The sequence below is a fragment of the Protopterus annectens genome, chromosome 17.part0 (genome assembly GCF_019279795.1).
Source record: "Protopterus annectens isolate FY-2018-M chromosome 17.part0, PAN1.0, whole genome shotgun sequence".
In the NCBI taxonomy this organism is placed as follows: Eukaryota; Metazoa; Chordata; order Ceratodontiformes; family Protopteridae; genus Protopterus; species Protopterus annectens.
In genome coordinates, this window is record NC_056751.1 from 103,266,820 (window position 1) to 103,291,707 (window position 24,888).

General features: G+C 41.1%; 1 protein-coding gene across 1 annotated transcript in view; it reads left to right on the top strand.

Moving 5' to 3' along the window:
• WRN (WRN RecQ like helicase) overlaps window positions 1-24,888 on the top strand; it is a 2,579,924-nt gene that overhangs the window by 1,946,089 nt on the left and 608,947 nt on the right. The window contains 1 exon segment of the mRNA XM_044059154.1: window positions 5,838-5,952. Coding sequence (XP_043915089.1) covers window positions 5,838-5,952 — 115 coding nt within the window.

Below are 24,888 nucleotides of genomic sequence, written 5' to 3' on the forward strand. Positions count from 1 at the left end.
CACCTGATTTTTGTCTGGTACTGGTTTTATTTCCATTCACAATCTTTCTGAAGTGTTTATTCTAATCTAAGCAAATATGTCATCTTAGACTTTTTTGTTCATGGTTTAGAACTTTCACTAGGTTTGGATCTGATGTCAACAAATATTTATGCAGTATCACGGCTCAATCCTGTGTGTAGATAGTTTTGAGGATTCCCATGCCTCCTTCAAACCAAGGGAGGACTGTTTTTGTATATGTTATTTGATAAGCAGAAACCTTTTTCTTGTCTTCTTGTCCTACTGATCCAGTGCTTTTTCAATCTAGTCAGTCACAACAGAGTTGCAAGTTAGAATAGGAAGAGCATGCTGATTTACAGCCTGAGCTTTATTCCTAGATGTCAGGGCAGTTTTCAATATTAATTTTAATCTTGCAAAATATTCTCTACTAAGCTTTGTACTCATTTGTTCATGTTTATTTGCCGACCCTTCATTTATTACCAAATATTTGCACACTCCCTCCTGTTCATCATATTCTGGTCCTGGGTTGATATTTTCGTGGTGATTTGGCTTTCCTGCTATAAATGTAGCTTTTGATATTTATTGAGACCAAATATCATTCTTACTTTGTCTGAAAAGTTTTAACTGTTTGTAGTTGTGCTTTCTTGTCTGATGAGCTATACAGTTTTAAATCATCCACAAAAAGTAGATGAGTTGTCATTGGACAAGGTTGTTTTTCAGACATCAAGCTATACTTGTAATATAGTCTATTAACTAAACAGCTTAATGGTGGTGACAAAAAAGAAATCACACTGGAATATCCCCCATTTACTTTTATCCACCAGGTAATAATTTGCCCTTTATTATGACTCTGTTGTAAAGGGGTTTGCCACATGCCACTGTGTCATAGTAACTGCTGTGCAGTTAATCGATTTAGGGTGCATCTTCTACATATGTAAACATTCCATAATCCATAAATGTGACATCCTGTTGAATGCTTTTTGTTATTTATTCATGCTGTAGTTAAATTGTACCCCTATTTAGAGCTCTGTATTGTGACTTTGCTTAACAATAAAGGATCCTTTGTTTCATATGATTTTCTTTTACATTTTTGTTATATTGCCATGGCTAATTTTCTTTTAGGGAGTATAAACTGCATCAATTCCGGGATATATAGTGTCAGAAGGCAAGTTATTGTTATATAGTTCCTAGGATGGCGTTTTGGTTCACTGATAAGGAAGACTGTTTTATCTTCTTTTTAACCAGGTTGGTATGTGTTCAAGATATGCACATAATTTCTAGCAAGGTCTAAATCTTTTTGCAAAGATGCTAATACATTTAGCCAGAAGCGGTCAGGATCAAATCCTGTTCCTTGTGTTTATGAAGTGAAGATCTTGACTATTATACTAAACCCATGCCCCATATAATTTATAAATGCACAGCAGTGGGGAAGATTGTAATTAGTTATCTTAGTTATCCAGAAAAAAAGATGTTGCCGTTGTCACCATCTGGCGATGTGAACATTGGCTGTAGTTGATGGTCGCTGTTGATGCGACACCCTGTGACAGCTTGTTCAGAATGGGGGGAAAAGGTTGTTGCTGATGCTGTTATGTTTGTAATTGTGGATGCGGAATGGATTCTGCCATGACAGGTTATGTATATGTTTGTTTTTGATAGTTTTAAAATCAGTAAATAACTGTTTTCTGAAAATCCTGCCAGTTTAGAGACCATATGCTCTTCTGCTTTCTGCCTGAGATTGTTCAGACATTTCATTGCTAAAAGAAGAATAGAAAAGTGGGATTGCATTTTGTACATAATCAGAATGTTGTAGATTTAAATGAAGACTACAGGAAAACCCACCGCCTTTTAATTAATACATAATACAGATAGTTCTCTCATAAGCCAGTGGGTAAATGGACAGCTATTGGAAAGCAGGATAAGTAGCAAAATGTGGTATCTTGCAAGCTAGAGCATTGTGGTCACTAGAGGCTATGTTTTACATATACCTATCCGTGTCCATAAGAACTTTGCAGCATTTGAATGGTTGTCATGCTGTGATGTATTCGTGATTCATTTTAAAATAAGATAGGTCTATAAAAGATGCAGCAGTCAGTGACCTTCATGTACCTCTCAGGAGCTGTGATCTACACAGTAGTATGATTCTAACCCTCAAATTTAGCCTTACTTCTTGATTTGATTATTACTGGTGAGTTCATAAACATTGTTTTTCATGGATTAGGGCTAGACTTGCACTAGAATAGTATACCAAAGCCCTTTGTGACTCACAAAGACAGGTCGACAGTGGTGTAAAGTCTGTTACATGGTCTTACCCCTCTGCAGTACTCCATGCATGGGTCACACATGCAGATGACACCTCCCCCAGATCATACACAGTTCAGAGATATTACATCAATTCCATATGGACTGTGCCCAACCCAACTAGATAAGTTATGAGACCAGAACCATGTATCTAAAATTGGCACTATATGTCTGACCATGCCAGTGCTGATCTGTATTCTGTGGCAATGTGCTGCTTAGTATACAGAGATGAGTAGCAACATCAGCACTTAAGTAAAAAAAAAAAAACTGTGCACAATCAAAGCTACCACAACCACATCTGTTTCTGCACCCTCACAATGACATTGCTTAGCTGCTGCCAATGGGGGCGCTCTCAGCAGCAGATCCCATCAATATCATATCACAGTAATGACCCTCAGTCAGTTGTTATGCACACAGAAATTCAAAATAATTTTCTTTCATCAGGAAATGGAACCGCTGCTTAGTGAGGTATGTCATACACATCATACCTTGCTAAGTAGCTGTTATCTCCTGCATGGTGTGGCACTATCTTGCTAGATAGTGATTCTCACTGTGCAACACTAATGTGCATAGTACACAGCTGTGTACTATGCTCGCTGGTGCATATTCAAAGGTATGGTAGTTCTTCTGTGAGCTGCCTGTCATTACTGCAATCCAAATCTGTGAATCAGGGTAACAACAGGGCAACATACCAAAGCAGTCTGCAAGAATGCATGTATGTAGCTGTGCATGATAATTATAAGTAACTGTGCCGCTTTGTAAATTTTGCTTGTTTAAACAGGCATAATTGAGTAAATACTTAAATAAGTCCATAAAATGTTTCTCATCTCAAACTGTATGTTTAGTATCAGTAAATGCTTCTTTTCCAAAAACGTACTAAATTATTTGCTTTCTGTTTCTTTGATTTGACTTTTGAAGGCCATTACCATGATTCTGTTTTTATTTCTTGGAGACCGAGAGGCATGGTAACCCTGTCTATTTACAGCAGTGATTAAACTGCTGAAATTAGTAAGAATACTAGGCACCATTAAACATTCAGTAATAGGAGTAAACTGAGAAACTTTTGGGATGCAAACAGCTTCTTTTGGAAAGGGTGTGTATACTGTAGAGAGAGAGAGAATTATACAAACAATTTGACAGGTGTTGCCTTTAAATTTTAAGCTGTGCAGAAATATAGCTGTGAAACCACTGTTAAGTGTAGCACATAATTCTTTGGTGCATGTTTGTCAAAGTTGGGGTCTTGGAGAAGATAGACTTGATGAATTGAGTATAACTTAAATGATTTATTAGGTAGTTGAAGATATTAATGCATGAGTATATGTGTTGGTGAAGAGAGGGTAATCCTTTACATTTTATGTTATCAATTACCTGCATTTTGTTATTTTATTAATGAAAAATGGAGCCTCCTTTTAAAGTGCACTTGCAGTTCATAAGGCTTTTTCAGGATATAAAATAGAGAAACCATAACAAATTATCAAGAGCTTTGGGTGTACGTTTTTAGGCAATAATCAAAAGTTAATGTCTCAGAGTACATCTGGCTATACATTTAAGGGTTTTAGTGTTATGAACTCCCTGACCACAGTCAATAAATAGCATGTTAGATTAAGACAGTTTTGATCAACATAATTGGGTGTCACACCTTTCAATTATCAATAAAAGGGTCTATATTAGTATGCCGAAAGTACACCAACACAAATCCCTAAAGGCCGACAAACGGCGAACCGCGAGTATACAGAACGTCAAGCACGAAATTCAAAATATCGAATTGCCATAGTTCGCCAACTCCACCCCCCGATATGTGCTGCCTACCCAAACAAAATAAATAATCCACACTTCACCCATATATCCCATATCCTAATTAAACATGCATTACACACAAATGTATCTGAATATAAACAAACCACACCCAAGTACTGGAAAAGTGTAATTTACATATCTATTTGGCTACACAACTGTATGACTATATATGCACTTAACTTAACCCTACTTCTAACCCTAAGGTATAGGTTAAATGTATTACTATATATGCACTTACCTTAACCCGCACCCTAACCCTAAGGTCAGTATCCATTGCACACTTACGTTAGTGAGCTATACCAGATAAGGGAATCTCCTACTGACGTTTTACCTTACTAAACATGGTGTGGACAACTATGGCAATTTGATTATTTAAATTTCACGCCTCTTGACGTTTGGTGTACTCACAGTTCACTGTTTGTGTCCGCCTTTAGGGATTCACGTTTGTGTACTTTCGACATACTAATATAGACCCTCAGTAAAAGGCTTACTGTTGGTTAGCAAAAAGCATTATGCATGATCATTTTTCAGAATATATTAGACTTTGAAAGCTTTTAGTGCTGTGTCTTAGTAAAAGTAAAACAAGTAATACACTGCCACGAGTAGTAATTAGCATTTCAAGGCTGTGTCTTTGCACTGAGTAAACACCCACACTTTCTGATTACCTGGCCTCAATCTCTTACTTAAAAGTGCATGTGAATTTAACTGTTGAGAGATGCTAGTTCTCTGTTATGGTAGTTCATTTAATTCATTAGAGAACCCAGCTACTACACTACACAACAAAACTCTGTAATCTCCTGGAGCTACAGCCTTCTTTCCATAATGTATGGCATGCATGACTTATCAGGTGCTCATTAAAACTTTTTTATCTGTTCACAAGTAACCTCACAGTTCCTTTCATTATTTTATAAGGCAATAACACACATTGAAAAATATTGATAAAAGACGGGGAACATAACTGGTTGTTAGGCTTATTATAAGACAGATTTTAATGGTTGATAAAGGTATTTGGTCACTACAATTAGCAATCCAGCCTACCTTTGGATAAGCTGATGGTCTTTCTTAACCCCATTTCTTCCTGTCTGCCATTGGATAAGTCATAAAAGAAAAAGTCACAGCATTGGTAATGGTCTTTTTGAAATAACTAGGGTTGTGGCATAATACTTATCTCACCCCTCAAAGTTTAGTAGTATGCTTTACAGTGTGACAAACTGCAGAACAAAAAGACCGGGAAATGGGAGTGTAGAGAAAGTCAGGAACAAAAATGTGGCTTAAGAAAGAAGATATTAATAAAGTAAAACTAAAAGGACAGATTATGTTTTTGTAGATTGGAGGTGAGAAGCTGAAGAGGGGAACGAAGGGAGTAGCAAGGTAAAGGATGGATGGGAAGGAGGTAAGAATGAGAGGGAAGTGACATGAGTAGAATGTAGAAAGATGAGGTGGACCTCATATTTTTACTGTTTCTGTCATCTCACATCTGGATTAAATAATTAGCAGTGGTAGTAGCACTGAATGCTGTGTTGCAGCTGATGGCAAACAGTGACAAAATGTTGAACACCACCCTTCATTAGGACTGCTGAGGAAGAAGTAAGTGGAAGCTAAGTACTTGTAGGCTGTAGGTTGTGGCTATAGCTGATGAAAATTTCTGTTTGCTTTTTAAGTTGGTTACTTTTTTCCTCTTACATAACTGTACTTTGTTACTGTGCATGAGTTGTCAACTAGTTTTTTTCCTATTTATGTAATAGGCCATCATCTATTGAAAATATTAAGAAGATTGATGGAGTGTCTGAGGCAAAATCCACCATGCTGGCACCACTTCTTTTAACTATCAAGGAGTTTTGTCAGGAAAATCATCTTCAGGTAATGTACTGCAAGTTTTCTGAGTTGCAGAGCCTCATTGTAATTAAATCATTAATGTAGTTTATATGTGTAGTTTGACAGTTATGAGTGCAGATTTTTTTTTGAGAAACCGTCTGTGGTATGTTTACTTGAGGGAGCCTTTCTTCTGTTACAGTACTTCAAAACTTCTCAGTCAGTCTTATGAAGGATGAAAGATTTGCATTCCTAGCCTCTGTTTGTGTTACAGTACCTGGTATCAAAGTCATGCACTGCCCAGTGAGACCCATTTCTTTCTTTTAAACTGCTCACTCTATTTTGTTGTCCTGCCTGCATTTCATCATAGAAAAGTGTCTGCATTTGACACTGCGTAATGACAAGCCATCATAAGTGCTCTTGAATGCCATAAAGCATCAGCCAGTATCGTTCTAGACACTGTTTTTTGCCTGCTGTAACAGCATTCAGTCCGTCCTGCTAACCCTGCTAATTATTTAATCCAGATGTAAGATGGCAGAAACAGTATAAGTATGAGGTCCAGGTGTTTATTCTCAGTGGTGTCATCACTCTGCGAAAGCATCTGAGGCCTGATCCCATGTAAAGAACAAATGAAAAATAACTGTCTTATCCTCCTCTTCTTGAAGGGCAAAAATTATTAAATACTATCAAGGTTTCTAAATGACATGTAAAACATTAATAAACTCTACCTTTTCAGACTTCTTGGCTGTTCTGCCTGCAGGGTGGAACATTAATAATTTCTACTTCAGTTTTATGCTAAGCTGCCTTGCAGCAGGATAATTTCTAATGCCTGCAGTTGAAATATTCTTCCATGAGGAAACAAAACACAATGGGTGCTTCTCAGAGGTTATACAAGTGAAAAAAATGAAATGGTGATTATTTAAAAATGAAATGCAGATTATGTATCTGTACTTTTGAGTGCTTAGCAATTCAGAAATGGTTAAACCGTTATCTTCTGACACGCATTTACAATGACATCAGACTGTTTTCAAGTACGAGACATTGTGAAGCTTTACCAGCCTTCTTGATGTCTTCACAGTGACAACCAAATGAAGAAAGGAACAAATGACATGCTGTTCCTCGTATTACAGCACCCGTAACTTAGAGACTACAAAATGCTATTAAACACAGCAGACAGTGTTGTCTTCTCACAGCAAGAGGTTCACCGGTTTGATTCTCGGATGGGGGTGCCTTCTGTATGGAGTCTGCATGTCCTCCTTATGTTTGTATGTTTTTCCACTGGATGCTCCTGTTTCCTCCCACATTCCAAAGACATGCAGTAGGTGGACTGGAGACACTAAATTGGCTATAGGTATGAGTGTGCATGTGAGTGTGTGGTGTGGAAAAACTACCACTGCAGAGCTAGCCACCTGGCAGTGTAAACCTTGGCTTTAGATTGTCACTATTGAAATGACACCCCAACCCCATGTGCAAAAATGGGAAAAGGGGGTTGTGGGTGGAAAAAGTTATTCCATTTGTGGGAAGAAAACTGGAAAATTGAAGGATGAGGGTATGAAAGATTTGCCTGACGACATATATTCTTTAACCTTTTCTTATAATATCTCTTTACATACAACTGAAGGACAAGAACTAAAGGCTGACAAAATAGTAAAATACCCTGGAGTTCTTACAGATCTTGACCTTGTCATGTGGTACCTATACAGTTGTTACTATCCAGAAATGTTGACCCCATTATTCGTGTCAAAATGAAGCAGAAAACTAAGCCTTGTATCCACTTCTGTTGAAATTTACTTAGGAGTAGTTTACAGGGTCTGGCTCAAGGTTTAATTCAGGCTAGTGATAGTTTTTGTAAGGTAGTTTATAATAAAAGAAAGAAGAATCATTCCTTTCCTGAAGAGATTCAAGTTTATGAATCTGGACAGGATGATATAGGGACAGATAACAGGGTTTTATTCTTGATTTTCTGATTCAGATCTCAGTTTCTGGATTATTCTTGGATTTCTGATTCAGATCTCAGTTTCTGATTCTTCTTTGGGGGGGGGGATTGTTTCTCTAAGATTGTTTCTAGAATGTGTCAAGTATTTTCAGTGGGAAACGCTGGTTTTGCAGTTCCTCAAAAACGATGAGCTGTTACAAAAGGAATTTTCAGAACCTACATCCATTTCTTGTTTTCCTGACAGTTTAGGATATATAAAATTTTTCAGTCTTTTAAGTTTTTATACACTACTTACAAACCTGATCCAGCAGCTGTAGCTTCAGTTAATACTGCTGCTAAACAGTTAGTTCCAATCCTACCCTTTCCAGTAACGGTAGGAAGATTATTGTTAAAAATGGAAAATAAATGTATACTTCTGCAGCTTTGATTTTCAGAATTTTGCATTATCAGGCTCATATGTTAAGGTTTGTCCTGACTAGTTGTGAAAGGATAAGAAATGCTTTGTCTGCAGTTTTTTTCTTGAGGGAAAATCTGCTCTAAAGAATTTAATTTTTTCCATTGTATAAGTCAGTAGACATGGTTTACATTGTGTCTAACTCTGTTGATACTTCTACAAGGCTATGATCACTGGTACTGTTTTGAGGAGGTTTGCGTGGCTGCATTCTCAGAACTTCCCAGATAAAAATAAGATTTTAAATTCTGCTTTAGATAGAAATTTAGTTTTTGACCCCTTTGCTTCAGGGGTGATCAGAAAGTGTGAAGAAAGGGATAAGCTGATACAGGGAATCTCTAAGATTTATCAGCCCTCCTTTTCCAAATTTTCCAAGGGATTCTCAAGGTCCTCATCCAGTTTTGGTAAGAAACAAAACAAACAGTCTTAACAGAATGCAGGTAAACAGATGTTTGAAAAAAATTGGCAAGGGGGATCCAAGAGCAATTCTGGAACCTCCCAAAACCAAGGACAAGTTCCGGTAAGTCAGAATGACTGCTTAAGAGACTTTTCCCCCTCCCCCCACACACCTCGCATCCTGGCACCCCCTTTTGTTTTCCAGAAAGTCTGAATCTCCACTTTTCTCTTGGGCAACAGATAGTTTCATACAACTGGGTTTTGAAGATCATCCATCAGGGTTATAGATGGCAATGGGAGGAAATTCCTCCTCTGCAGGGGGTAATTAGTCCTCCTCCAGACAAGACTTATTTCCACTTGTCCATCACATGCTGTCCTGGGGGGGTGATGATAGAACCAGTTACTCCTTCCCAGGTCAGAAAGAATTTTTATTCAAGGATATTTTTAGTGCAAAGAAAAAAATGCTCTGAGACCATTTCTGAATCTTTCTTTCCTAAACCTGTTTGTGATCATGTCCAGACTGTTAACTTTTCTTCCACATTTAAGTTTCCTAGTAGTACTAAATTTAAAAGATATGTATCATTGCATCCCTATTCATCCAGATTTCATATGTTCCTTAATGTTTTGTGTGCCTTTATCATATCTGTTCTGTGCCTTATCACTGCATCAAAAGTTCTCCCTCCAGTTATAGCTCATTGCAGGCTACAGGGTATCCACATTTTTCCATATTTAAACAATTTGTTTAGCTTTGTAGAGTCTTTCAAAGTGTCAAGAATCTCTATCTTGGGTGAGAGAACTCATACACAAGCTGGGATTCCAAGATAACGTTCAAAAGTCTTTCTTGACTCCTTTTCATAGGATTGTGTTTCTGGTAGGTCAGCTTGACCACCACAGTTCAGAGGTTTTCTTACACAGGAAAATTAGATCTATTACCTAGATCTATTTTTAGGGTTTTCCTCTCAGACTTCAGTCACTGTGAAGGAATACATTAAGATTTTGAGTCTCATGGCTTCTATGATTCTTATGATAACCCTGGCAGGACTCCACATGAGAAAATGCAGTGATGTCTGCCGTCTCTTTGGTCTTGGCACCAACACTTTGTCTTTTCAAATCACAGTGCTGTGGTTTGTCAGAAGAGAAATCGTATAGTGGAGACATTATATATCCCTAAATCCAAGTCTACCCTTCTTCCATATTCTAAAGCAGTCCATCACCATAGACACCTCAGACTTTGCTTGGGGAGCAGTTTCAGGAGGGATAAAAGTGCAAGGTATGTGGGGCACCAGGGACAGATGTAAGCACATAAATATAAAATTGACATTTGCCCTATCCAAGGCACTTGACACTGAATTATGTTTGGTCCCCCGGATCTCTTCAAGTTGTTGCAGGCAATACCACAGTCATGTGGAATGTTAATAAGCAAGGGAGAACTAGATCATATCCTTTTTGCAGGCTAGCCATGCTAGCTTGGGATATAGCCTCGCAGCACAATCTCTCTCTCTGCATGTATCCTGCATTTTGTCAGAGCATAATTGAGTGGCAGACAAGCTCTGCAGGACAAGGGCAGACCCTCGTTGTTGGAAATTAGATTAAGGGGGCCTTCCAGAATTTGATCAATCTGTAGGAGTTCCTGTAGACCACTTTGCCTCATCTCTGAACCATCGGCTAGCAAGATTCTCCTCCAAAACTCCATGCAATAAGGCCTGGAAGACAGATGCCTTTTCTTATCCTTAGGAATGTTTTCGTATGCTTTTCTACCCTTTCCAGTAATATCCAGGATACTTCTGAAGATTCAAAAGGAATCCCCCAAGATCATTATGGTGACTCCCTTTTGATCCAGGCAGCTGTGGTCCTCCTTTTATTTACTTATTTTTAAGTGGCCAAGGGCATAGTATGCAAACTTCCTCACAGACTGTATCTACTCACACAAGAACAGTGGTGGTTGATGCACCCTGACACCAATCAACTTCAGCTGTCTGCCTGGATGATAGGGTCTTAATTCCTATTAGACACCTTTACTGAGGATGTGTAGCAGTTAGTAATGCTGGCAAGAAAACCTGCTACTAGAAAATCATCTATTAACAAATGGAAAAGGTTTTCTAGTTGTTACCAGTAACATAACTCAGTACCCATTCAGACTAGTTGTTGTTTGAGTTTACAATATTTGTGTGAGTTACTATCCTGTTTCCTTTTTAGACCTTCGTCAAGGTTCATTTATCAGCCATTTCAGCATGTCTGCCCATAGATCCTCTTCTTTCAATGCATTCTCATGTCAGGATGTTTTTGGAAGGGGTCTTAAATAAGAGGCCTCCAAGAAAAATGGTTACCCCTTCTTGGGATCATAATTTTGTGTTAGCGAAGGTAACACTTGTTCTATATGAGCTATCCGACATGGCTGACTTGAGGTTCTTAACATGGAAAATAATTTTACTGATTGCTAAGACCTCTCCAAGAAGAGTATCTGAGTTGCAAGTTCTTATGGTGGGTCAACTCTACCTCATTTTCCATAGGGGCAGGGTTTAATTGAGAAATAATATTTCTTTTATGTGTAAAATAGTATCCCAGTTAACTTTAAGCCAAGCTGTCCATCTCCCCCATTTTCTTTCCTGAACTCAAAAATACCGACGAAATGTTACCTTTCCTGCAACAGCCAGATGTTCTTCGTCTCACATTGCTGCAGTCATAACCTGTGGGTAGTCCGCTGTCCTCGGTCGGCCCGAATACCAAAGAGTTAGGCTGGCGTTGGTCATGGGCGCCCGGAGCTGACGTCAGTACGTAGTAGTACTTAAGCGCATGACCGACGCCATATCCTCAGTCTTTCTTGCCGCGTGGTCCGAAGCAGAAGCAGCGTTAGCAAGTGCCGTTCGGCGTTCTGAAATTTTCAGTTTTCGAGTTTCAGACCGAAGACCAAGTTGGGCTAAGTACCCCGTTGGGGAAAATTTGTCTTTTCTTGCCTCAGTTAATCCGGATGTCAGAAAAAGTTAATAATTGTATTTCTTGTGGGAAACAGATACCTCATAGGGACTATCATTCTCTCTGTATTCCTTGCTTAGGGCCTGAGCACGACGTAGTCGGGTGTCGCTTTTGCGCTATATTTAATAAGCGCACCATTAAACGCAGATTAGACTGTGCTAGGCTTGTTTTCGAGCGGTGTAACTACAACATACCGCCGGATCCTCCAACGCCGCTACCGCTAAAAGCGAAAAGATAAATCTTTAAGGTCTAAACCGGATGAGTTGTCCGCGGACGCCGGTTCTGTGGAATCTACGGTTGAATCTGTGGATCTAGCCGAGGTCTCGGCTGAATCCCAGGGGAACCTTTACTTTTACAGGAGTTGGCCTCTCAGGAGTTAGGTCAGGCCGAGGGTGCCTCTGAAGTTTCTGTGGTTCCATCCTTACAAAAGGTTATTAGGCCTTCTACTTCAGTCACTAAAGGCCCTGCTAAGGCTAGACCTGGTGTTTCTGGTGGGGCCACAGCCCTGGTTCTTCGGCTCTGTTCCTAAAAAACATATGTTGAAAATGGCAGAGGATTTGATTACTTTGATCAGGGGTTCTATGCCCCCTCCAGAGAAGAGGCTTAGGGTGGAGACAGATTTAGAGGGAATGGAGCATTCCTCAGATTACTCTGAGTCCTCAGCTGAGGATATTCAGGATTTTCCTCCCTATTCTGATTCGGATGCAGAGGATTCCTGTCCTTCTGCTTCACCTCCAGAGGATTTTTCCTTTTCTGAAACTTTGCATTCCATGAGGGAGCATTTCAAGTGGGAAGGTCAGGATTTTTCAGATTCTCGTAAGAGGCTTAGAGAATTTTTGTTTTTGCCACAGCATAGACCTTTGGCTATTCCCCCTGTTTTAGATGTTGTTCAGGATGTTTTTTCTGAAGCTTCCCTTAATCCTGATTCTTTACCTCCTGCCCCTGTCAAGCCAGACCGGTATTACAGAGTTCCAGAGGCACATAAATATTTGTTTAAGAGCCCTAGAGCTGACCCGGAAACTGTTATTCAAGGGCCTAAGGGTGTCAGGGCTTCTGTGGTTAAGAATCCAGTTCCTTTGGATAAAGATTCTAGAGCGTTGGATAGTTGGGGTAAAAAAGTGTACACCTCTTCTACGTTAGCTATGAGGGCTTTAAATTGCCAATTCCATATGCTGAAGTATCAGAACTTTCTGTTAGGTCAATTGAAAGCTAAGGTTGATGCTTTAGCTGAGGGTATAGAGTGTAAGGAATTGCAGGACTTGGTTCATGCTTCAGATCAAGTTGGTAAACATTCCTTGCAGTGTGGCTTCGATGCCCTTCAGGCTTCTTCCAGGGTGGCTGCTACTGGTTCAGTTATTCGTAGACATGCCTGGCTTAAGGATCAAAATTTGTCAGAGCATGTTAAAGCTCGAATTTTGGATGCTCCCCTTCAATCTGAAGTTCTTTTTGGTTCCCCTGTGGAGTCAGTTTTGAAAAAGATGGAAGACAAAGCTAAGTCTATGCAGACAGTTAAGGAATTTTTGTAAGTTTAGCAGGAATTGTCCTGCAAGAGGATGGTCCTACCCTTCTTCGGATTTTCAGTCTAAGGGCAGATCTAGACGTGGTAGGGGCAGGGCTCACGCTCAGGGTTCCTTCAGACCTAGGACTTGGAGTTCTCCTGCACAATCTTCTGGTGAGGGCAGGGGTCAGCCTTTTCGTAAACAGACCCAATGACCTGTATCTTCAGCTGCCAGACCCTTCTGTTCTGGCAGCTCCTCTAGGAGGAAAGTTGGCACTTTTCAAACAAAATTGGCATTTGGTCACCCAGGACAAATGGGTGTTGGACATAATAAATCAAGGCTATAAGTTTTATTTTCACACTTTTCCCCCTTTCAAAGGCATGCCAGATGTACCTCCTCAGCAAAGGCTGGAGGCTCAGGAACAAATTTCTTTGCTTTTACAGATGGGGGCAATCCAGGTGGTACCTTCGTCAGAAGAAGGCCTAGGGTTTTATTCTCGTCTATTCCTAGTGCCAAAGAAAGGAAACACTTGGAGGCCAATTCTGGATTTGTCCATTCCCAATACATACCTAGACATTCCAAAGTTCAAGATGTTAACATTACAGCAACTTCTGCCTCTGCTAGGCGAGCACTGGATGGTAACTCTGGATCTCAAAGAAGCCTATCTTCACATTCCTATCAGGCCCAGCTGCAGGAGATTCCTGCGTTTTCGGGCTGGTACTTCTCATTATCAGTTCTCTGCATTGCCCTTTGGTTTATCTACTGCGCCCAGGGTGTTCACAAAGGTTCTGGCTCCTGTAATAGCTTTCTTAAGACTGAGGGGAATACAAATTTATCCTTATCTGGACGATTGCCTGATTCTTGCTCAAGACAAAGACAAGTTACTTCAACAGCTACAGTATGTGATGGCAGATGTTCTTCATCTCACATTGCTGCAGTCCTTACATATGGGTAGTCCGCTGTCCTCGGTCGGCCCGAATACCAAAGTATTAGGCTGACGTCGGTCAAGGCGCTTAAAACTGACATCAGGACGTCAGGGTACAAAAACGCATGACCGACGTCATTTCCTCAGTCTTTTTTGCCGCATGGTCCGATGCAGAAGCAGCGTTGCAAGTGCCGTTCGGCGTTCTGAAATTTTTCGAATTCGGAGTTTCAGACCGAATCAAGTTGGCTAAGTACCCGTTGGGGATTATTTTGGTTTTTCTTGCCTCAGTATTTTACCGGATGTCAGAAAAAGTGAATAACTGTATTTCTTGTGGGAAACAGATACGCATAGGGATTATCATTCTTTGTGTATTCCTTGTTTGGGGCCTGAGCACGACGTTGTTGGGTGTCGCTTTTGTGCTAGGTTCAATAAACGCACTATTAAGCGAAGGTTAGATTGTGCTAGGCTGGTCTTTGGGAAGCGGTGCAATTATAATATGCCGTCGGATTCTCCGGCGCCCGCTTCTGCAAAGAAGCGCAAAGACAAAGCAGTTAAACCCAGGCAAGATGAGTCGTCCGTTCGGACGCCGGTTCTTTAGAGGCTTCAGTGGAACCGGTGGTTCCGGAGACTTCTCTGGAGTCTCAGGGGAGACTTTGATTTTGCAGGAGGTAGTCTCTCAGGAGGCAGGTCAGGCCGAAGGGCTTCTCAAGTTACTGTACTCCCCTCCTTCCTAGGGTGGTTAGGCCTTCTCCTTCGGTTTCCAAGGCTTCTCCCAGAGGCAGGCCAGTTTTAGCTCCTGTTGGGGTCTCTCCTAGTTCAGCAGGGTCTGTGCCTAAGAAGCACATGCTTAAAATGGCAGAAGATTTGATTACTCTGATTAGAGGTTCTATGCCCCCTCCTGATAAGAGGCCTAGGGTGGAGCCAGAGTTGGGAAGTTTTGAACAGGCTTGGATGTTTCAGAGTCTTCGCTGAAGACTTGCAGTAGTACTCTCCTTATTTAGAGTCTGATGCAGAAGATTCCACTCCTTCTGCTTCTCCTCCTATGGATGTGTCTTTTTCAGAGACACTTCATTCTATGAGGGAACATTTTAAGTGGGAAGGTCAGGACTTCTCTGATTCTAGGAAAAGGCTTAGGGAGTTTTTGCTGTTACCCCAGCATAGGCCTTTGGCTATACCCCCTGTTCTGGATGTTGTGGAAGATGTGTTTGCAGAGGCTTCACTTAATCCTGATTCTCTGCCGCCTGCTCCTGTTAAGCCGGACAGGTATTACAGGGTGCCTGAGGCTCACAAATATCTTTATAAGAGTCCTAGGGCGGACCCAGAAACTATTAGTCAAGGGCCTAAGGGTGTCAAGGCCTCTATTGTAAAGAATCCGGTTCCTTTAGATAAAGAAGCCAGAGCTTTGGATAGATGGGGAAAAAAGGTCTATACATCTTCTACCTTAGCTATGAGGGCTTTGAATTGCCAGTTTCATATGTTGAAATATCAAAACTTTCTTCTTTCTCAGTTGAAGTCTAAGGTGGATGCTCTGGCGGAAGGCATTGAGTGTAAAGAATTGCAAGATTTGGTGCATGTCTCTGAACAGGTGGGTAAGCATTCTTTACAGTGTGGTTTTGATGCTGTGCAGGCCTCGTCTAGGGTGGCTGCCACTGGCTCAGTTCTTCGCAGGCATGCCTGGTTGAAGGATCAGAATTTATCTGACCATGTTAAGACAAGGATTTTGGATGCTCCTTTGCAGTCTGATGTGTTGTTTGGTTCACCTGTGGAGTCAGTCTTGAAGAAAATGGAAGACAAGGCTAAGTCTATGCAGACTGTTAAAGATTTTTTGCAAGTTCAGCCTCAAGTTTAGTAGGAATTGGCCTGCTAAGGGGTGGACGTATCCTTCTTATGATTCTCAGTCTAGGGGTAGATCTAGACGTGGTAGGGGCAGAGCTCAGAGTTCTTTCAGGCCTAGAACAGGGAGTTCCCCTGCACAATCTTCGGGTGAGGGCAGGGGCCAGTCCTTTCGTAAACAGGCCCAATGACCTACTTTTCAGCTGCCAGATCCTTCTTGCCTGGCAGCACCTTTGGGAGGAAGGTTAGCACTCTTCAAGGAAAATTGGATGTTGGTTACCCAAGACAAATGGGTATTGGATATCATACACCAGGGTTACAAGTTTTATTTCCATACCTTGCCTCCTTTCAAAGGCATGCCGGACGTTCCTCCTCAGCAAAGACTAGAGGCTCGCAAACAAATTTCTCTACTACTTCAAATAGGGGCCATACAACCGGTTCCTCTGCCAGAAGTGGGCCTAGGATTTTATTCTCGCCTGTTTCTAGTACCAAAGAAAGGAAACACGTGGAGACCAATTTTGGATTTATCCATCCTCAACATATATCTGGACATTCCCAAGTTCAAAATGTTAACGTTACAACAGCTTTTACCTCTGCTGGGCAAAGATCACTGGATGGTGACCCTGGATCTCAAGGAGGCTTACCTTCATGTTCCTATCAGGCCCAGTTGCAGGAAGTATCTGCGTTTTCGGGCTGGGACTTCACATTATCAGTTCTCTGCATTGCCCTTTGGCTTATCTACTGCCAGAGTGTTCACGAAGGTTCTGGCTCCAGTGGTAGCTTTTTTCAGGCTAAGAGGAATACAGATTTATCCTTATTTGGACAATTGCCTGGTACTGGCCCAAGGAAAGGACGAACTTCTTCATCATTTACAGTATGTGATGGCAGTGTTAAGATGCCTGGGGTATTCTGTGAACGAAATAAAGTCCAGTCTAGTACCCTCTCAGGACATGTGCTTTCTGGGTGTGAGACTGAATACAACATCCCAGATGGCCTTTTTGACCCCGGACAAACAAAAGAATCTTTCTCTTTACTTCCGTCAGTTGTCTCATCAGTCCAGGCTGACTGCAAGGACAGTCCTTCAAGCCTTGGGGTTCATGGCATCTTGTATTCTGGTACTTCCCAATGCCAAACTGCATATGAGGAAGCTACAATGGTATCTCAAGAATGTATGGACACAGCACTGCCAAGATTAGGACACTGTCATTCAAATAATACCTTGCATTCAAAAGGAATTTTTGTGGTGGGCTCAGGAATGTCACCTAAACAAGGGACTCTCTGTGACCCGGCCAGAGGCGAGTCAGATTTTAACGACAGATGCCTCAGACAAAGCTTGGGGAGCTCATCTAAATGGAAAATGGATACAAGACACGTGGCCTGCCAGACTTCAACATCTACATATCAACTTGAAGGAGATGTTAGCAGTCCAATTTGCATTGATAGCTTTCAAGGATTTACTTCTTCCAGGGCAGGTGTTGATTCAAACAGACAACACAACTGTCATGTGGTACATCAACAAGCAAGGGGAAACGCATTCTTATCCTCTATGCAGACAAGCAATGATTTTGTGGGATCTCAATTTTGTGTTGGAGAAACTCACTCTACAACCTTTTGAGCCTGCAGCATCGGCAGAGTTGAAATATTTATCATGGAAGACTGCTTTTTTGTTGGCCATTACCTCTGCGAGAAGGGTTTCTGAATTACAGGCCCTTATGGCAGTTGAGCCTTTCTTAATTTTCCACAAGGATAGGGTGTCTTTGCGTACTAACCCTTCTTTTATGCCTAAAGTGGTTTCTAGTGTGGCTTTAAACCAAACTATTAATTTGCCTACTTTTTATGCAAACCCCCAAAATAAAGGGGAAAGGATTTTGCACACTTTGGATATACACAGACAGTTGCGATATTATTTGAGCAGAACTAAAGGGTTCAGGCAGTCTCAGCAGTTGTTTGTTTCTTTTGCTTTGGGTTCTCAGGGCAAACCTGTTTCAAAACAAACTATTTCTAAGTGGATTGGTTTTTGTATTGCTTTCTGTTATTCCCATCATGGTAAGGAGATTCCAGCTGGGATTAGGCCTCATTCCACTAGGGCTACTGCCACTTCTACAGCTTTTTTAAGGGGGGGTGGCTACTAAAGATATTTTGGAAGCAGCTACTTGGAGTTCAGTGCATACTTCCTCTAAGCATTACCACCTTCCACTTTACTCTAAATCTAGGGCTGGATTTGCAACTGCAATTTTGCAAGGCATGTTGGCAGCTCCTAATGCTTTATAGTTTTGCCATCCTCCCTTACCTCTGCTTTGGGATTCTACCCATATGTAAGGACTGCAGCAATGTGAGATGAAGAACATAGTACAGTTTTGTACCTACCATAAATGTAGATGTTCGAAGATCCACATTGCTGCAGTCCAATTTACACTCCCTCCTTCCCCTCTGTTGTTGAAGGTGGTGGTGTGGTTTGTGTTGTACATATTGTAAATATGGTTAGTGCACGGGTGGTTGGTTAGGTTTTGCTGGTTTTTGGCTTTGGCCTTTTTTGTTAGGGCCTTCTGACATCTGGGGCAAGAAAAGACTGAGGAAATGACGTCGGTCATGCGCTTTTGTACCCTGACGTCCTGATGTCAGTTTTAAGCGCCTTGACCGCCGTCAGCCTAATACTTTGGTATTCGGGCCGACCGAGGACAGCGGACTACCCATATGTAAGGACTGCAGCAATGTGGATCTTCGAACATCTACATTTATGGTAGGTACAAAACTGTACTTTTTAAGGTGCCTAGGGTATTCTGTGAACGAAACAAAGTCCAGACTAGTACCCTCTCAGGACATGTGCTTTCTGGGTGTGAGACTGAATACAGCCTCTCAGATGGCTTTTCTGACCCCGGACAAACAAAGAACTCTTCACCTATACTTCCAGCAATTATCAGTACGGTCCAGGCTGACTGCAAGGACAGTCCTTCACGCCTTGGGGTTCATGGCATCTTGCATTCTGGTACTTCCCAATGCCAAACTGCATATGAGGAAGCTACAATGGTATCTCAAAAGTGTATGGACTCAACACTGCCACGATTTGGACACTGTCATTCCGATAATACCGTGCATCCAGAAGGAATTCTTGTGGTGGGCACAGGAATGTCACCTAAACAAGGGACTCTCTGTGACCCGACCAGAGGCGAGTCAGATCTTAACGACGGATGCCTCAGACCTGGCTTGGGGAGCACACTTCAATGGGAAAGGGATTCAAGACACGTAGCCTCCCAAATTACAGCATTTGCATATCAACATGAAGGAGATGTTAGCAGTCCAGTTTGCCCTGATGGCTTTCAAGGGCCTACTTCAACCAGGACAGGTGTTGATTCAAACAGACAACACTACAGTCATGTGGTACATCAACAAGCAGGGGGGGGGACCCATTCTTACCCTCTTTGCAGACAAGCTATGATATTGTGGGAGACTGCTCTGGGGTTGCACATCACTCTTCAAGCACGGTTTCTGCCAGGAGCACAGAACTCCCTAGCAGATGTATTGAGCAGACAAATTGTGGATCCCCACGAGTGGAAATTGGATCCTCAGGTATTTCAACAGTTGACAGTAGCTTGGGGAACTCCAGACATAGATCTGTTCGCTTCTCCTCTAAATTTCCAACTACCAAAATTTTGCACAAAGATGTTTCACCCAAAAGCTTGGAAAGTGGATGCTCTATCTTTCAGTTGGAACAACCTTCACGTCTATGCTTTTCCTCCTCTGCCTCTCCTTACCAAGGTACTCTTGAAAGTCAGGCGGGACAAGCCTTGCATGATTTTAATAGCACCAGATTGGCCACGACAGCACTGGTATCCTCTGCTGAGGAGTTTAATTCAGGAGCCTCCTTGGCCTTTGCCACAGCTTCCTCACTTGTTGTCCCAGTCAAGCAGTCATTTGCTCAATGTCAGGGTGCAGTCCCTGCATCTAACGGCCTGGCGTATTCTGTTTTAGGGCCTGTGGGTTCTCAGCTTCCCCAACAGGTTTTAGATGTCATTTTGGAAGCTAGGCGGCCTAGCACTAGAAAAGTTTATGCTGATAAATGGAAGAGATTTTTTCTTTGGAGCACAACAAAGGACTTTGATGTCTCGGTACCTAATTTGAGTTTTACACTACAGTACCTTACTGAATTACTAGACAAGGGTTTGTCGTTTTCCTCTGTGAAGGTTCATGCTGCAGCCATATCTGCTCACTATGATTGTGACCCTCCTTTATTTTCTCACCCTTTGTTTATGCAATTTCTTAGAGGGGCAAAAAATATAAGACCCCCACGTAGAGCTCCTACTCCTTCCTGGGATCTCAATTTTGTGTTGGAGAAGCTTACTTTGCCTCCTTTTGAACCTGCAGCTACGTCTGAATTGAAGTTTTTGTCTTGGAAGACTGCTTTTTTGTTGGCCATTACTTCTGCCAGAAGGGTATCTGAATTGCAGGCTCTCATGGCAGTTGAACCCTTTCTAATATTCCATAAGGATAGAGTTTCTTTGCGTACTAACCCTACTTTCATGCCAAAAGTGATTTCTAATGTGGCCTTGAACCAGTCTATCCATTTGCCTACCTTTTAGGCTGATCCCCAAAATAAGGGGGAAAAAATTATGCATTCTTTGGATATACACAGGCAGTTACGTTATTATTTGAGCAGAACTAAGGAGTTCAGACAGACTCAACAGTTATTTGTTTCTTTTGCTTTGGGTTCACAAGGGAAAGCTGTTTCAAAGCAAACTATTTCAAAGTGGATTGGTAATTGTATTGCTTTTTGTTATTCTCATCATGGGAAAAATGTTCCTGCTGGGATTAGACCTCATTCCACTAGGGCTACTGCCACTTCTACTGCTTTTTTGAGGGGTGTAGCTACTAAGGATATTTTGGAAGCAGCTACTTGGAGTTCAGTTCACTTTTACTAAGCATTACCATCTCCCTCTTTTCTCCAAGTCCAGGGCTGGGTTTGCCACTGCAGTCTTACAGGGCATGTTAGCAGCCCCTAATGCCTTTTAGTTTGCCAGCCTCCCTTTTCCTTTGCTTTGGGATTCTACCCACAGGTTATGACTGCAGCAATGTGAGGCGAAGAACATAGTACAGTTTTGTACCTACCATAAATATAGATGTTCGAGGATCCACATTGCTGCAGTCCTATTTCCCTCCCTCCTTCCCCTCTTTGGTTTGGGGTTGTTGTTGTTGTTGTTATTGTTACTTGGGGATAATTGTTATTTTTCTCCTTTGTGGCTCTGGCCTTTTCTTTTTAAGGCCTTCTGACATCTGGGGCAAGAAAGACTGAGGATATGACGTCGGTCATGCGCTTAAGTACTACTACGTACTGACGTCAGCTCCGGGCGCCCATGACCGACGCCAGCCTAACTCTTTGGTATTCGGGCCGACCGAGGACAGCGGACTACCCACAGGTTATGACTGCAGCAGTGTGGATCCTCGAACATCTACATTTATGGTAAGTACAAAACTGTACTTTTTGATCTCACCAGTCTACCTTCATTCGTTTTTGGTCAATGGTTCATTAATATATTTTTTGTCGTTCATGTTTTCTACAATGGTTCAGTATTACTGTTTTTTTTGTGTCTTTCTAGCTTTTCTGGTTACATATCAGTGCCTTTTTAAGATTGTTTTTTTTAACAGCCCTCATTCAGTTCCACATCTTAATGCATTAGTTTCTATTGATGTCCGTTATTTAAGATTTTTCACTATTTTGTTGCTCTTTTTAATTTCTGTATCATATTTTTTGGATATCTAGCCTGGGTCTTATTTTTTGGTTTTCTAGTCTGTTTCTTATTTTACGTACATGTTGATGCTATTTCTCTAGTACGCTCGGCTTTGCTTATTATGCTCTTTTAGGTTGTCCACCATCCTGAAGAAGATTTCGAAAAGTGTAGCCTAACAATGTATTTTACCAGCAAGACTATTTTCAGTTAACATTTTTTAGCTAATTTTAGCTAATCTCTGAACTTCACTGTTATAGGTTTAGAGTGATTCTACTAACCACGTATGAGCTGGCTCAGGGTATCTAACCTATCTGATTGTAAGGTGTGATGTCAAGTTGTCGTGCCCAATCACAAGAAAGGATTTTTCACTCTCACTTGATTGGCTCCCACTGACACACCCCACTTAGAAGTACAAGCTGCAGCATGCATCTTAGCATGGATGACCATTCTTTTAGGTTAATTCAAGTTTGAGTGTGGCTGTCAGTTTGGGACCTTTGTTCCTATTAGGAGGGTGAAACTTCAGTATTTGAAGGTGTACATAGTTGTGTGTGTTAGTATTAAGTTAGTAGGTTTTAGGGGGGTATTGGGGTGTTGTTTTTTTTTTGGTTGAGGGCTTTCAATAAAGCAAGATGTTTTGTAAGATGTGACATAGATTCAAATGGATAGGACAAGAAACAACTACATAAAAGTTCAACCTGCCAGTGTATGCGTGTAACACAAAAGCTGGAACTAGAAATTGAACAAAAAAGATGTTTTGCATGAAAGGTTGGAATAACATTTTAGTACAATGATACTTTCTTTAATGTCTTTAAATGCAAATGGCCTCACAGATAAATACAAAGAGTAGTGAACTATATTAAAAAATGTAGAGTCCAATAAGCCATGTTACAGGAGACACACATAGGAAGAAATTAACATGTGAATTTGATTAAGAAAGGTTTTCAGGATGGTTTCAGTGGAATACCTGGGACAAAGGAAAAGAGGAGTGCTTGCATTAGTTGCAAAAGGAGCTCCAATAGTGATAGAAGAAGATAAATAAGATAATAATGGCAGATTTGTAGTGCTAAGGGGCTACTGGCAAGGGAGGAGGTTACATTGTCATGTATTTGCATTCCACCTAAAACTGCTATAATGAAGCTTAAGAAAATTCTGGGAGAAATCAGTTTTCAGCAAGGAATGCTACTTACAGGTGGGGATTAGAACTTGATTTACAGCAGTGAGGATGTTTGTGGGGAGCCCAGAAGGCAAAATATAACAAAGAAGAGTAGATTTTTGAAGAAATTTATGAAAATATTTGGCATGAAAGATGTGAATTCAGTAATAGGAGTTCAGAGTCGTCTTCTTCTTTCAGCTATTCCCAGTTAGGGGTCACCACAGCGGATCACCTGTCTGCTCATGATTAGCAGTGGAGTTTTACGGTGTCGAGTTGCCCGCCCCGGTGCCCAACCTTCCACAGAAGCCGCACTCACGCCTAGGGCCAATTTAGAGTGTCCAGTCCACCTACAGCATGCCTTTGGGATGTGGGAGGAAACCGGAGCACCCGGAGGAAACCCATGCGACCACAGGGGGGACATGCAGACTCTGCACAGAAAGCACCCCAGCCGAGGATCGAACCAGAGAACTTCTTGTTGTGAGGCAGCAACACTAACCACTGCACCACAGCGGCCACCCATAGGAGTTCAGAGTTAATTTACATATTATTCCCCAAGATATAAACACTAGGCTAGGCTAGACAGAATTTACATTTCACAGGAACGTGCATTTAATTGAAGGTCTTGATACCCACCCAATAACTATTTCAGATTATGCGCCAAATAAAAATGAGACATTGGCGTTTTCCCACCTGTTGAAAATAGAGGAATTTAATGGTGGAGTTTAAAAATTGGGTGGAAATAAAAGAAAGGGAACTATGGTTAAGAAGTAACAAGAATTATGTAGAGGGACTGACAAATGTGAAAGTATTGCAGAATAGGGGGAATCTCACAGAACAAGAGGAGGATCAACTGCAGAATGCTAGGCAGAAAATAAGGGACTACCTTTATAATATGCACAAGCTTAGAAAGATTGCTGTCAAGCAACTATTTTTGATAATACTAGAGCACAAAAACTTGTAGAACAGTGACCCAGGCAACAGAAAGTAGAAAGGGCTGTTGCCAGACTTAGGAGAGGCTATAACAAAGAAGATAACAAGATCCTTTAGAGGTATTAAAAATATTCCGGAAATTCTGTGAGAGTCTGTATAAAGCAGAGAAAGATGAAAATCAAGAAGATACAAATGGAAGTGTTTATGAAAGAATTAATAATGCCAAGGTTAGAGGTAGATGAGGCTCAATTACTAACAGTATAGGAGGAGATGAGATAAAAATTGTAACGTATAACCAATCTACACAAAAGTCCCCATGAATAGATGGTATTCTGTGGAAGTTTGGAAGCAGGGAGGAAAAAAAACTGATAAAGATCTTGGAAGGTTTTGTTTAACAATTTCTTAGGAGGAGAAGTACCTTCGTCCTGGAAGAAAGCAGTGGTAGCTGTAATACCTAAAGAGGGTAAGAATCCATCAGATCCAGCTTCAGGCCCATTTCAATACTAAACCTTTATTATAAAGTGTTAAAGTCTATAATAGCTAAAAGAATGGCAAAAGTAATGCCAAAACTTATAAATATGGATCGATGTGGTTTTATGGAGGAGAGGCAAATATTTGACAACATTAACAGAATGCTGATGATCCAGAGGGAAGTAGAATGTTAAGACAAATACCATTGTTGTTGTTGGGTCTTGATGCAGAGAAAGCATTTAACAGATTAAGCTGTGACTTTATAAGCAGGGCAATGGAAGTATTTGCATTTCCTGAAAAAATAAGGTTGATCAAGCGAATATATGAGGGATCGGAAGTGAAAATTAAAGTGAGTGGGGTCATCTCTGACAATTTCTGTTTGATCAGAGGAATCAGGCAGGGTGTCCTCTTTCCCCTTTGTTATTTGCATTTTATTTAGGACCATTGCCAACGAAAATAAGGGACTGAGAAATTCAAGGTTATAATTGGTATGGTAGTCAAGAAAATCTGGCTTTATTTGTAGATGATATTTGTACCCGATAAAAAACAGAGAAGTATATTAGAGTCTTGTGGAATATTTTTAGACAGTTTTGCATCTTTTCGGGATACAAAATTAATGAAGCTAAATTAAAGGCAATAGCGGTAAATTATGTACCCACACATGAAGTGGTTCAGGAATATCCATATTAATGGG